At 50.7% G+C, this 15,230-nt stretch overlaps 1 protein-coding gene across 4 annotated transcripts in view; it reads right to left on the bottom strand.

Annotated features, from left to right (window-relative positions):
- SLC4A3 (solute carrier family 4 member 3) overlaps window positions 1-15,230 on the bottom strand; it is an 86,178-nt gene that overhangs the window by 50,491 nt on the left and 20,457 nt on the right. For 2 of the 4 annotated variants that reach the window (XM_030579314.1, XM_030579313.1), the window contains exons 6-8: window positions 12,113-12,324; window positions 2,698-2,849; window positions 1,726-1,906 (exon numbers count right to left, since the gene is read on the bottom strand). In XM_030579314.1, the coding sequence (XP_030435174.1) occupies window positions 1,726-1,906; window positions 2,698-2,849; window positions 12,113-12,324 (545 nt within the window). The remainder of the gene's footprint in view (window positions 1-1,725; window positions 1,907-2,697; window positions 2,850-12,112; window positions 12,325-15,230) is intronic. The other 2 variants (XM_030579317.1, XM_030579315.1) reach the window with 2 other exon arrangements.

Here is a 15,230-nt window from a genome sequence, read left to right as displayed (position 1 = left end):
GACTTTATCTGGGCCTTGCAGAGGCAGGAGCCAGGAGGGCCAGCTACGCTCTGTTACAGGGGCAAAGGGGCCATTTGCTGCACTGGCTGAGGTGGTAGCAGGAGTGTTGTGTTGTGGGTGTCAAAGAGTAGGAGGAACTGGCAGGTCCTGCTTGGCAGCTGTTGGGGGTGAAGTTCCCATGTGCAGAGGGTTTGTCTGCAGCACTGCAGCTGGCTCACAGCACTGAATAGTTTTAGAAACAGTGTATTGGGAGGCTATGTTGCTAGTGGTTTCTTTCAGGCCTAGAAAACCTGAGAAGCGTTTTATTGCCATGCTTTTACAGGCTGTCTGAAGCTCCCCTCGTGTTATTCTGAGGCACAGGCCTGTATCATTTCAGACGTGTTCAGACTCACGTTCCTGCAGTAACATTTTAGTTTGTTTTGGGGCTTTTTCTGAATATCCTGACATGTGTCTCCCAGAGTGACCTCCAGGGTCCCGGTACTGTGGGAGGGTTCTAGCAGGTGCATGTTTCTTTGGAGATGCTCTTGTACAGAGCATTTAAATCCAATACACCTAAAGAACGCCTCTCCTCGGTGGGCTGAGGCCTCTCCAACTTGCTCTCCCACATAGTCTAGATGCTAGGAACAGTGCAAAGTCTTTCTCTTCTCAGAGCATAGAAATAAATTCAGCTCAGACCTTCTCCGTCGGCAAGACTGGTCCTAGGGCTCCTCCCTCAGGATTGTTCAGCCCATTTCTCCAGTCCTCTCTGTGTAAAGGCAGAGTCTTACCTCACCCTGCCTGCCTACCCCCTTTCGGGCAGGATAAGGTGCCATCCTGTTACATTTGGGCTCTGGGTACCTTTCATTACAACATACAAAATCATGTCAGTGCTAAAAGAGCAGCACATGTGCCACCCCTACCCCAACAAAAACGCACTGAGCCCCAGGCAGCCAACGTGGCTCACACCAGTCTCCCAGCCCCATTGCTCCAATAACCACCCTGCCCACATGCTTGCTCACACAGGGGCTGCCAGCAGACTCAGACTGTTCCAGACCAGGGGAGCGAGTTCCAAAGTCAATAGCTCCACCCAGAGAATGTCCTGCCAGTAGCCCCCGCTCTTTCCTACTGAGGGGGCCCTGGTTCAGGGGCTGCTGTGAGCATGTGGACCAGGGGAATAGGTGTCGCCCTGGGAGGAGGCTCCCAGGCCATTCTGGGCTTTAGAGAATGTGACTCATTTCAACAAAACACCTCCGACCAGCAGCTCACAACCGCACAGCTCTTGGCAATGGTCTCTTCTGTTTCACGAGTTCCCATCTAGGTTGCACAGTCTTCTGCCTAGAGAGGACCTGAATTTCTTATGGAAAAGAAACTTTAAAACACAAAATGCCGTTGGCCTCTTTATTGACCCAATGCGCAGGCCCTGACATAGGGAACATGTTCCAGCCAGTGCTTGGAGTCAGCAGTTGGGTCTGATAGGACATGGGCCTGGCACACCAGAGCGGGAACCCTGATACCCATGCCAGAGCCTGGTCACACAGGCCATAGGAGCCTCTCTCACTTCCTTAGCTTTCCTTAAAAGAACATGGGTTGAGACACTGTTGAAGTATCTATTAAGGACACAGAACCCACGAGTAGCAGCTGCCCTATAAATGTTTCCTCCATGGTGAGGCCCAAATTCACCTGGGCAGTTCTCCTGTTCTCTCTCTGCAGGAGTCCATCGGTCATGCAAAGGCTGCTGAGACTCACCGTGAGCAATGGTCTTCCTGAGCTCCAGCAGGCTGCGGAAGGATAGTGAGGCTACGTGAGGCTTCCCCCACCGTGCTGTGTCCTCCTCCACATCCTCCTCAAACTTGATCCAGCGCGCTGTCTCCTTCCAGTGCATCTCCTGGTTCTTATCTATGACCAACTCGTTCAGCTCCACAAACACCTGCCGCCCAGGGTTAAAGCAAAAACATTTAACTCGACAGCCGCGGGGAGCCTCCTCAGCAATACCGGCTCCACAAGCGATATCACCTTGTCCTCACCTCACTCCAACAGCTGAGCAGAGAACACCGGGCCAAAGGGCTCTGCTAACTGGCCCAGGCGCAGGCCACCTAAACGAATGGGGGAGCAATGGTGTCCTTTCTCCCTCTTTAACGTACGAAAGGTTTGGTGACCAGAAGTGGCTAGAACAAATATCCCAGGGACAGCTGGCAGGAGTCCCCAGCGATGCACAACACCAGAGCTTAGCATACCCATTCTTTCACATATGCCACTCCAGAGCACACAGTGACCCTGGAGGGACATGAATGGTTCTACGCTGCAGCTCTCATTGTCTCTAGTGCGAAGATTTTGCCTCTCTCACCAATCAGATTCCCCCCTGCCCAAGAGACCTCCCATCCAGTCACTGCTCTCAGCAAAGTGGTGCCATTACTGTGCTGTCAACTCCCCTGATTTTATTGCAATTATCAGGATATTTGATGTGTTTCTTAAAACCGGACCTTCTGCAGGGATATGATTTTTGTAAGAATCTCTGCTTTCATGTTAAAAAGTAAGTTTCTAGCCATCCTGGCTGTGGAGAAAGATTGAAAATCTGAACCCTAAAACCAGAAGGCAGAAAGCAAACAATCACACCACCACATTTACTACGTTTAAAGTCTTGTTATTTCTAAGCCCATCTCCTGCTTTTGGGGGCCTGACGTGATCTGTGGCCACCTGGAGTGGGTGTGGCTTATATACCTCATGGGGCCTCCTGTCCAGCTTTTTTTTCTTCTTCTTCTTCTTGACAGACGGGATTGACACCATCTTCCTGCTGGTTCTGGTGCTCTGGCTCCTAGATGGTTTCTTCACCAGATGCCGCCTCACACCAGGGTTATCTTCAAAGCGGTGGCCTGGAGACAAAGCAAGCAAGGAAAGATGGATGGTGTGTTTAGTGGAAATGTGCTGGCAGGAAGGCAGACACACAGGTCTCTCAGCAGCTCCTACTAGCATTCCCACGTTAGCTGGAGCATTCACGCTCCAGCAAGTCAAGTTCTTGTAGCCCCTAGTATGTGGCTGTTTCTAACATTTGAGAACGATCACCCGTTGGGACGACGCTTTCCAAGCTGCTCTCTGCCTCAGCGTGAATTTGTCAATATAAGGTCAAGTAAAATGGTTATCCCATTTCTGAGTAGGAGGTGAGTGACAAAATTCCACACGCACTTCCCAGGAGTAGCAATGTCCTGGATCCTTTTGGGCCAAGTCCAGCACCACAGCATCGGGGAGTGCAATGCTACAATCTGACAGGGGAACGGCCCCAAGTGAGAGGTGCCTTTGAATGCCCAGGGACTGCCAGGCACTAATGGTGGCTCCAGGAACAGCCTCGCAGGGAGACGATGCCTAGGGCTGGGTAAGAAGCCCTCAGTGGGAGAGTATTTTTGTATTCCATTTTAATGTTCCTCTGCTCTTTGTGAGCAAGAGACAAACCTCACCCAGGAAAGGGGCTCTCCTGGCTGAGACTGTGGGGTTTTTGCTGTAACATGGTGAAAATTAGGTCTGATTAGGTTCTGCTGGGAGAGTCTGAAGATCAGATTGCGTGTCCTTGCAGAGCTTGGGGCGTGGGGTTCATTTTCTAAGGCCGTTTCCGTCAATGCTCCACATGCAGAAAGGCCATGCTATGTGTGACTGGGCCTAACTCAGCCCTGTAGCATGGAGGGGAGGGATTCCTCAGCCACTGCCAGTGATATGTGGAAGTATCTATGGCTGCAGAAAACACTGGATGACATGCTGCGTTACATGATCATGTAGTGAAAGACACACAAGGGGCCAGAATGAAGGCTGCACAATTAACTCTAGCAATCCCTGACTTCCAAGGGATCAGTCATGCAGCTTTCATGATCACTTCCAGTTCTGAGCTGCAGCGTCCAGCTGGCAGACTCAAAGACACCGGAACAGCAAAGCTGCCTTACAGGTTGACCACTGCATGCTGTCAATGCTAGTTGTTACATCTACAGACCTGGTTCCTGCAGTGCTGGCGGCATTAGCAATACCAGAGAAAAGGGACAGCAGACGTCAACAGGCCTGAACAGTGACTGTCCTTCTGACTGCATTGGTGCTGTGACAACAGTGTGCTGTAGATGGGTGAGGCTCCCATGCCATTGCCCAAGCCAAGGTGGAGAAGCTGAAGCTTCCTTGGAGAACGCAGATGAAAGGGAGCAGTGAAATTCTGGGCTTTGTTACAAGGTGATGAGCCACAGCGAAAGGTGGATTAGGCTAGTCAGGGAGCCCCCAGTCCACTGTTTCCCATTATGTGGGGATCTGTGGAGCCTCCTCAGGCCAGCCTGCAGGGGAAGCCAAGATCTGTTCCCCCGAGAGGTTCATCAGGAAAGGAGAGTCATCTTGCCTGGGGCCCCCAAGTCTCTCAGGACAGCCCTGCCCTGCCCAGGATGAAAAGCAGCATCTGTGCGCTGTCCTCTGTCAGCTGGGCCTCAAGAACTTTGACCTTCAGAATGTGAAAAGCACCAGACTTTAAAGCAAAGCAATTTCCCCGCTGGCGCTGCAGCACGTCAGAACGGTTTGCAGCACTATGCCCCTGTACCCATGGGAATGTGGGCCCCTTCCAGCCACAGGAAGGAGGTCTCCAGCGCCAGGACAGCCACACCACAGCCTCGCTCCTCGGGAATCTAGGTCATTACGTTAAAGATAGAATAGATCCATACTGAGCCTGTGGGGATTGGCTGCGCAGCTGATGTGAGTCCTGCTGACAGTTGGACTCCTCCATATTCCATTACTGGAATATCAGTGGAAGCCAATAACTGCCCATCGATGCCAGTGAGCTGCTGGTGGTGTTCTGGGAGCTGCACTGTATGGGGGCCGCATGTTGTCTCTGCAGTCATGTGCATGCATACGGATTTCACTAGTTGTATGGTGTGTGTCTTTGTGCATGAATGTGCTTTATGAATGTGGATGTGATGCGAATGCATGTGAAAAGAAGCGTGTGGCTGGTGTGTGAGTGCAATGAGTGTGTGTGATCTGTATGAAGTGAGGGCACAAGATGTGAATACACCTTTTAACACTATGTTCACAAGGCACATACCAAACGGACTTGCTGATGTATACATTTCTGCGCCTCCATCCTTGGAGAATATGAGCGTCATTTAGTCTCACAACACACCCGTGATGTAGGGAAATGTTATTTATCCCCATGCTGCAGGTGGCAACAGGGGCCCAACAAGCCTGAGGTCACACAGTGAATCTCCCAATGGGAAACCCCAATCCAATAGCAGGGGCAGCATTCTGCACTGGTCTCCTGAGGAACAGCCCCAGGTAACGTTCCCTCGAGGTGCTAGGAGCCTGAGAAGCCATGGCAAGGCCCTGCCTGTGAAACTGAAGAGGCCAAGCCTCTCACTACCTCCTCTAGTGGCCGCTTGTAGTCAGTAAATACGAAGGGCCAGACGATGGAGCTTGGCAGGCTCTGCATAAGGGCACTCAGGGCAGGTGAGCAATTCCCTATAAATACTGCCTGTGGGGATCTCTTTGGAAGAAAGTATTGGAATCTCTCACTACTTCTGCTAGGAGTGGTGGATCCCTTGGTCACCATGATGGAAGGCAGCTGACAAAGCTAAAGGACTCAACATGGAAAGATGGGCCTACATCCTCCAAAACCAGCCATGGGTTTGGGTATCTCAGTAAGGGACCCAGCCTGAGGCACCTCAAGCCCAGTTTTTCAGAAGGGCTCCCAATGGCTTCAGTTGGAGTTCTGGGTGCTCTGCCCATCCACAGATCAAGCTCAAGGTATCTGAAGTTCAGCACCTAAAATTAGAGGTCACTGTTGTAAATCTGGCCCTTGTTCTGAGTCAGCAGCAGGGGACTATCGGCTAAGGCTTGTGTAAACAGAGGCCTAATGTGTGACAAGCCTGCTGTGCTCTAAGTCACTGTGTGGCCCTGCAACCACACACTAAAAGTTCTCTAGTGCAGGGGCTCTCAACCTTTTTCTTTCTGAGCACCCCCCCAACATGCTATAAAAATTCCATGGCCACCTGTGCCACAGTAACTGGTTTTCTGCATCTAAAAGCAATGGCTGGCGTTCCAGGGTAGCAAGCAGGGCAGTTGCCAGGGGCACTGTGAAGCTAAGTTGCTCAGGCTTCTGCTTCAGCCCCAGGTGGTGGGGCTCAGGGCCCCAACACTTCACCCCCATGCAGTGGGACTTCGGCTTTCTGCCCTGGGCCCCAGCAAGCCTAACACTGGCCCTGCTTGGCAGACCCCATGAAACTTGCTCGTGGACCCCCAGCGGATCCCAGACTCCTGGTTGAGAACCACTGACGTCCTGCTGTTACAACCTATAGAACTTTAGTGTGCAGTAACAAGGTCCATGTGGCCAGTTAATGTGTGGCTTGCCAGTGCCCTGTAGGCTTTCATCCAGCTTGCTGAGCACTGCGTTCTGTGTAGACAAGCCCTAACACCCTCAGCATAGTCGTCTGCCCCACCCTGGCCTAAAGCCAAACATCTAAGAACACCAGAGACTGCAGTAGTTGCCTTATCACTACCTTTTTGTGATTGTGCCAGGAGTGAAGTGTGAGACAGGATGATAACTAGTGAGATAGAAGCTGGGAATGGAGAGAGGGGATGGATCACTTGATGATTGCCTGTTCTGTTCATTCCCTCTGAAGTACCTGGCATTGTCCACTGTAAGAAGACAGGATACTGGGCTAGATGGACCATTGGTTTGACCAAGTATGGCTGTTCTCATGTTCAATTTCCAAACACAGTTTATTGATCAAAGATCTAATGATTGGTACATGTCCCTCCCAAAGGAAGTCATCGAGAGTCTCCTCCACTAAGAGACTCAGCAGGTTCTCCCTGGCCTTCATCAGCCAAGCAGCACCTGTGCCAGACAGTCAAGCCATGGCCCAAAGCTCCCTAGCACCTAAAGAACCTTATTTTGCAGCTGACACAAAGATTGGGGAAGGGTAGATAATGCAGAGGACAGGTAAGTGATACAGAGCGATCTAGTGCACTTGGTGAGTGGGGTACAAGCAAACAATACTTGTTTTAATATGGCTAAATGTAAGTGTATCTATATAGGAACAAAGACTGCAGGCCACACTTACAGGAAGTGGGGAACTTTATCCTGGCAAGCAGGGACTCTGAAAAAGGCGTGTGGATCATGGTGGATAATTCGCAGAACGTGATCCATCAGTGTGACACTGTGGCCAAAAGCGCTAATGAAATTCCCCTGCTTATGGATCCAAGCATTACAAGTAGGAGCAGAGAGGTTATTTTACCTCTGTATTTGGCACTGGTGTGGCCACTGTGGAAATACTGTACCCAGGTGTGGTGTCCACAGTTCAAGGAGGATGTTGATATATTGGAGACGGTTCAGAGAAGAACCTCGAGAATGAATAAAGGATTGGAAAACTTGCCTTATAGTGACGAACACAAGGAGCTACATATATTTAGCTTAACAAAGAGAAGGTTAAGCAGTGATTTGATAATAGCCAATAAGCACCTAGACAGGGAACAAATATTTGATAATGGGCTCTTCAGTTTAGCAAAGATCTGCCAGGATCTAACGGCTGGAAGAAGCAGCTAGACAAATTCAGACAGGAAATAAGGTGTATATTTTTAGCTGTGAGAATAAATAACCCTTAGAACAGTTTACCCAGCATAGTGGTCAATTCTCCATCACTGACTATTTTTAAATCAAGATTGGATTTTAAAAAAAATATGTTGTAGCTCAAAAGAAACTATTGTGGGGCTGGCCTCTGGCCTGTGTTATGCAGGAGGTCAGACTAGATGATCACAATGGTCTGGTCTTGGAATCTACGAATCAAAGTGCATGTTGCTGGCTGAAACTCAAGTAAAAAAGACTGTTCTCTTCCCTGAAACAACAGCTCCAGCGAAACCTGAGGGATGGCATCTGCAAACTAAAAACTTCTGACAGGAGCACCCCAATCTGTGACTGGACTGAGACCACCTAGCTTGACCATGCTGTTCATTACCAAGAACAGATCTGCTGACTGAGATTTACCGATGTCACAGTGAAGATAAAGAAACCCATCTTTGCTTCCTCCACACCCTTAAGATAAGCTTTCAAAGAGACTGAGCACTGAGTCAGTCCAACTCAGAAACCGCTGCTGGTAAAAATAAACCACCAAAGAAAGTGGGGAAAGACCAGCCACACAAACCCAGGGAATGCCGGAGTCAAGTGTAAATCATCAAATTTCAAAGAATGGAAGTAACAAAAAGTGGGCTTGACAACTCACCAAGCACTTTCCTTTCCATTCCCATCATCTTTATTAGCAACAGTTTTACAGCAGCACCTCAAGGCATCAGCCAAGGGCAAGACCCCAGCACAGTGGGTGCTGCACAGACCAAAGCAAGGCAGTGCCTGCCCCCCAGTATGTCCACTCCAAAGAGGGCAAGAGGAAGGAAGGGTTATCGCCGTTTTACACATGGGGATGGGGCAACTTTCCCAGGCTCACACCAAGAGTCTGCAGCAGAACCAGAAATGGAATCCCAAGCTACTGAATCCTAGCCCAGGGCTTTAACCACAAGCCCATCTTGCCTCTTGTGAGCTCCTTGGGCCTGGGACAGCACCCAGGACAAGAGGGGGGCCTTTGGGCAGTTACCACAATAAAACACAAGTAGTAATACTGCTGGCTTCAGGTTGCTTTTGCTGCCACCTCCTAACAAAACCCACATACCAACACCCATGCAGCCTACCCTGCCCTGGGAAGAGATGGGCAACAGGATCCAGGGCTGGGCTCTCTGATTTCTATATAATCGCTGGGAGGGCCTCCAAAACCAGGTGAGTGGATGGACAAGGTGATGATAAAAGGAGAGGACAAAGAAACTGCTCCCAGCATATTCTCTCTCTCTCCCTCCCTCTCTCTCTCTCTCTCTCTCGCACACGCACACGCACATGCACACACTCCTCCTCTCTTTCATGCCTCTTCTCATCTTTCTTCTTTCTCCAGTCACTGGACCTTGCCCAGCTGTCCAGCAGCAGGTTTCACACCCAGGGCCACACATACTACTGAATCCTTCCTCACTATCTTCAGTCCACACTGCAGAGCTGAGAACTTGATACCAGCTGATAGTGCAGTCAGATCCCAGACCCCAGCTCAAATTCCTGCAAACAGCAACAGCCTGAGACTTTGCCCTAGGCTTTGCATATCTTCAGACGACCAGGCTACGCCAGCTTGGTGCCAAAGACAAATGACAAAATGTTGTTTCCACAATAAGTTCCAGTCCAGAGCTGCATCTTCCCTGGCTGTGGGGCAGACTACTCCGGATTTGCATCCAAGATTGCTCAGGTAAGACAGCGACAGAGAAATGCCTCAACATCACTGTGATTGGTCCTACACAAACACCTGAGACACAACACAGACAGTGGGCAGCATCTTCCAAGTGCTCGGACACAGGGGAACATAGCGGAAACAGTGGGAACTGTCTGGATGGGAGCTGTGTGCCACAAACTCTAACTCGGGGGCACCTATTCTAAGACACAGAGCAATGGACAGACAGCACTCTGCATGTGTGAGTGAATGAGAGAGAGCTCAGTTAGGGCTCTGAGCCCTTCACTGCAGTGCAGGAGTGCAGGTCAGGTACTTACAGACGGGCTCCCCACCAGGGTAACCCAGTTGGTTTCTGATGACCTCCCATAAATCATAATCTTCAAAACTGAGGGCAAACTCCTCCAAGTCTTCATAGCCGACTGCGTTGTGGATGCAGCTGCCTATCTCCAACTCTGGGCTGTCACCCCCTCCTGCTTCATCTCCATCATGAATGGCCGTCATTGTGTCCTTGGCAAGGTCAGGGGGTCAAGACTCATGAGCTATACACCACACTTGCAAGACCAGAGTTTGGTGTCGTTTATCTGAGTTCCAGAAGACGAGCTTCCCAGCAAGGTCTCTGCTCTGGATGACCTGTCAAGATTTTCGTAGCACCATGGAGACCACTATGCCCTCACTGTTTGGGTTCCCCTCAGCTGGGGGAAGGCATGTGATGCTGGTGGCAGCAGCCCTAGGAACTGATGAACTCCTGGAGAGAAAGGTTCCTCTGGGGCAGGTTTGCTGCAGGAAAGACTGTAATGCAGAGCTTTCTCCACTCGCTCCCTGAGCCAAGGGGGGCTCTTCATCAGCAGAGGAGTTTCCTGCTGGAGGGCCAGAGACCCTGTGCATGTGTAGCACTGCCTGCTCCTCTCCTGCTCTCCCAGCTTTGGTGACTCCCTCCCTCCCTCTCCAGCCTGGAAAGCAGCCTATTGAATTCTCCGTGTCCTCAGGCCCAGAGCATGCATTTCCATGACGTCTCTTCCATCTGCTCTCATGTACGCACAGGGGCAGATCTCAGGACACATGCTGCACCCCAAGGGCCACAGGTACCTCTCTAAACAACAGGAAACACGAGTCACAGGTCCCAGCTGGGCAACAATTATTCAATGATTCTGGGCTTGAGCTCCCTCAGAGTCACTTCAGCAGGGGTTTCTCCCTTTCTCAGAGAGGACAGCTCCTCATACAAGGCTGCTGCAATACTGGTACTGTCCTGGCAAGCAAAGTCACTGCTAGCTGGGAAAGTACGTCAAGAGGAGAGGAATGGAACTAAGGGATGCATGGAGCCCTAAAATCAAGAGGGTAACAGGATGGAGGTGAGAAAAGCACAGAGCCAAGGGGTGGGAGGTGAGGAAAGGCTTGGAGCTACGTGAGTCTGAACTGAGGGCATAAGTAGAGTGGAAGCGGGGAGTCAGAGGCAAGGCAGAAGGGGGCTGCAGTTTGGGATTGAGGGACACTAGCAGAGCTGTGGGAATGGAAAAGAGAGCTAAGGACTGCAGGGCAGGATAGAAGAGCATCAGCAGAGTGGAAGGGAGAAGCCTGGGGCTGGAATAGCAGGAAGGGTGGAGGGCTAATGGGGAAGAAGTGTTAGCTGAGGTCTCTTATTCCAGGACAGTAAGTGACTGTTGAGACAGTGGTGCCTGCGAATGCAGTGAACGGTCTCCAGACAAAGCTGCAAGAAGTGTTTAGACTCAAGATTGTCTAAACCGCCAGGTCAGAGGCACATCTGGTAACTGGGGCCCTGGGTCTCTCTCCAAGGTCCCCTGTATTCCACACCAGGAGGGGACAGCTCCCTGTGTGACAATGAGGATGGTTCTATAGACCCCAAAACTCTTTACAAACTCACTAAACTGATACAAGCTCCCCAGGAATCACCGACCCTCACTGTCAGGCAGCCTCAGCTCGCGGTAGGGGGAAGGGAAGGGCAAAGCACAGGGACACCACATACCAGCAGGGGAGCTGGGATCATTTTTATAGCAGGGGTGCTGAAAGTCGCGACCATATATTTGGTTATTACTACAGTCAAGCCAGGGGGTGCTGCCACACCCTCATAATCCCTAGTCCCAGCACCCCTGCACACCAGGTTCAGACAGGAAGTGAAGCAAAATCCTGTCACCAAAGGAAACTCTTGGCAGTATCTAGGGAGGCAGACTGCAATTCCCCCAGGCGGAATTGGATCAGGCCAAGGATGTTAAAACCGCACCCCTGCTACAAGGACCCTGGGGTCTGTCGCGACTCACCATGAACTGCCAGGACTTCGGTTCAACTTTTCAACTAAAATTCAGCACAGCACTGGGAAAACAGCAGGGGACATGTTTCCTGGCCCCTGCATCCAAGGAATGGGGGGACCACCCACCAGGCTCAGCTCCCAGGGGGATGACAGAGTCTTAGGGATGAAACAAAGTGGGGAGGGAAGGTATGGCTGGGTTACTCAGACTTTAGACCCAAGAGGATGGGCCTGGGGGTAAAGGCCCAGGCCTGATGCCGAGGGGGATGGGCCGTGGGGGGGGAGTGGGAGAAATGCCCAGGCCTGATGCCCAGGAGGACATGCCTGGGGGTGGGTGGGGAGGAGAAATGCCCAGGCCTGATGTCCAGGAGGATGGGCCGGGGGGTGGGGGAAGAAACGCCCAGGGGGATGGGCCTGGGGGTGGGTGGGGAGGAGAAATGCCCAGGCCTGACACCTAGAGGGATGGGCCTGGGGGGCGGGGGGGAAGAAATGCCCGGGGGATGGGCCTGGGGGGTGGGGGGGAAGAAATGCACAGGCCTGATGCCTACAGGTTGGGTAGATGGTGGATGACACTTGTACAAGAGGCACATTTAAATGTCACAAAGCTGGGCCTCACTTTTCATGTCGTCCAGGTCAGCAGACGCCAGCATCTGGGCCTCGGCCTCATCGGTGGGGACGCGCTGGTACACTGCACTCTCCAGAGTGGTCATGCTGCCGATGCACACCCGCTCCTTCAGGTCATAACTCACCCTCTGCCCACTCACCACCTGGCTCCAGGGCTTGCGCCTGTCCCATCCCCAAGATGGACATTCTCTGGGCCCCGGGAGGCTGAGGAAACAAACGAGGAACCTGGCAGTAGCAGCAAAGCAGAGCTGGCAGCGCTGGAGTGGGATGGAACGGGGAGAGGCTGTTCCCAGTCTGAGCTCCTCTTTGTAGGTCTTTTCTCACGAGATCATCCTCTGGGCTGAAGGGTCCCCCCAGCCCTGACCTCAGACCCAGTTATCTGAACAGCTTCTGAGGAGCAGCCATGTCACAGGGACTCCCAAACTACAGCTGGGGGCTCACCCTTAGCCCTTCAAGAAGCGAGGCCCAGTGAATACTGCTCCTGCTTCCTCTCCCACACGGTAAGCCCCCCTTCCTTACACGGGATGGAACTCCCTTCTGGGCCCACAGCCTCACAGTTCTTGCTCTGTGTCCACAAGCCCTGGCCTGGCCTGCACCGCTGCGTCTCAGCCTGTGGGTCAGGAACAAGGCACAAAGGAAAGTCAGGCTGGAAGGGCAAGCTCCTCCCTCCCTGGCATGGTGCCCCCCAGGTGATAACCCTGCTGGTAAGGGAGCCTAGTGTGGGATCAACCATCTGTACCTGGGAACCAAGAAGGCTGTATCCAGACCCTGCCCCAGTTGGGTCCTGTAGCCCACCTGGCTGAGCAAGTGAGTGATTCGGGGACCAGGGTGGGCACATGCTGGCACCCTTCCCTCCTTCTCAGGCAAACCCACATGGTGAGAGAGACGGGGAAGTGGAAGGAAGGGGAGCTTGGATCCAAGGATGTCCCCAGCCTCCGCCTCTTGTGTCAGAGTCCAAGGAGAATTCACAGATTCCAAGGCCAGAAGGATCCTTGGGATCATGTAGTCTGACCTCCGGAATAACCCAGGCCAGAGACCTGCACCACAATAATTCCTAGAGCAGAGCTTTGTAAAACATTCCAGTCTTGAATTAAAATGGTCAGTGATGGAGAATCCACCACGACACTTGGTAAGTTGTTCCAATGGTTAAATACTCTCACCATTAAAAATGTACCCGATTTCCAGTCTGAACTTGTCTAGTTTCAACATTCAGCCATTGGCTCGTGTTAGGCCTTCCTCTGCCAAACTGAAGACCCCATTATCAAAGATCTGTTCCCCGTATGGGTATTTATAGACTGTGATCAAGTCATATATTAATATCCTCTTTTATAAGCAAAAGAGATTGAGCTCTTGGAATCTATGACTATCAGGGCTTGTCTTCACGCACAGCGCTGCACCTGTGCAGCCGTGTCGGTGTAGTGCTTTAGTGAAGGGGTCAACAAACATGTGGACAAGGGGGAGCCAGTGGACGTAGTGTACTTAGATTTCCAGAAAGCCTTTGACAAGGTCCCTCACCAAAGGCTCTCACGTAAATTAAGATGTCAGGGGGTAAAAGGGAAGGTCCTTTCATGGATTGAGAACTGGTTAAAAGACAGGGAACAAAGGGTAGGAATGAATGGTAAATTCTCAGAATGGAGAGGGGTAACTAGTGGTGTTCCCCAAGGGTCAGTCCTAGGACCAATCCTATTCAATTTATTCATAAATGATCTGGAGAAAGGGGTAAACAGTGAGGTGGCAAAGTTTGCAGATGATACTAAACTGCTCTAGATAGTTAAGACCAAAGCAGATTGTGAAGAACTTCAAAAAGATCTCACAAAACTAAGTGATTGGGCAACAAAATGGCAAATGAAATTTAATGTGGATAAATGTAAAGTAATGCACATTGGAAAAAATAACCCCAGCTATACATACAATATGATGGGGGCTAATTTAGTTACAACGAGTCAGGAAAAACATCTTGGAGTCATCGTGGATAGTTCTCTGAAGACATCCACACAGTGTGCAGAGGCGGTCAAAAAAGCAAACAGGATGTTAGGAATCATTAAAAAGGGGATAGAGAATAAGACTGAGAATATATTATTGCCCTTATATAAATCCATGGTACGCCCACATCTCGAATACTGCGTACAGATGTGGTCTCCTCATCTCAAAAAAGATATACTGGCACTAGAAAAGGTTCAGAAAAGGGCAACTAAAATGATTAGGGGTTTGGAAAGGGTCCCATATGAGGAAAGATTAAAGAGGCTAGGACTCTTCAGCTTGGAAAAGAGGAGACTAAGAGGGGATATGTTAGAGGTATATAAAATCATGAATGATGTGAAGAAAGTGGGTAAGGAAAAGTTATTTACTTATTCCCATAATACAAGAACTAGGGGTCACCAAATGAAATTAATGGGCAGCAGGTTTAAAACAAATAAAAGGAAGTTCTTCTTCACGCAGCGCACAGTCAGCTTGTGGAACTCCTTACCTGAGGAGGTTGTGAAGGCTAGGACTATAACAGCGTTTAAAAGAGAACTGGATAAATTCATGGTGGTTAAGTCCATTAATGGCTATTAGCCAGGATGGGTAAGGAATAGTGTCCCTAGCCTCTGTTTGTCAGAGGATGGAGATGGATGGCAGGAGAGAGATCACTTGATCATTGCCTGTTAGGTTCACTCCCTCTGGGACACCTGGCATTGGCCACTGCTGGTAGACAGACACTGGGCTAGATGGACCTTTGCTCTGACCCAGTACGGCCATTCTTATGTTCTTATGAAGATGTTATTATGCTGCCGGGAGAGCTTCTCCTATCGGGGGAGTTAGCTACACCTCTCATGCAAGTGGGTTATGTCAGTGGGAGAAGCTGGGGATTAGGTCAGTGTAACTGCGTCGCTCAGGATGTGGATTTTAAAGCATTAGAAAATAAGCCTAGGCCAGGTCTACACTAATCCTAGCCTGGGCATGTTTTCTAATGCTTTAATCATTCTTGTGGCTCTTCTCTGAACTCTCTCCAATTTATCAACATCCTTCGTGAACTGTGAACACCAGACCAGGGTGCAGGGTTCCAGAAGCGGTCACCTCAGTGCCGAATACAGAGGTAAAATAACCTCTCGACTCCTGCGTTTGTACGT

The sequence above is a fragment of the Gopherus evgoodei genome, chromosome 11, assembly GCF_007399415.2.
Source record: "Gopherus evgoodei ecotype Sinaloan lineage chromosome 11, rGopEvg1_v1.p, whole genome shotgun sequence".
Lineage (NCBI taxonomy): Eukaryota > Metazoa > Chordata > Testudines > Testudinidae > Gopherus > Gopherus evgoodei.
Note: the sequence above shows the minus strand (reverse complement) of the source record. Positions and strands in the feature narration are given on the sequence as shown.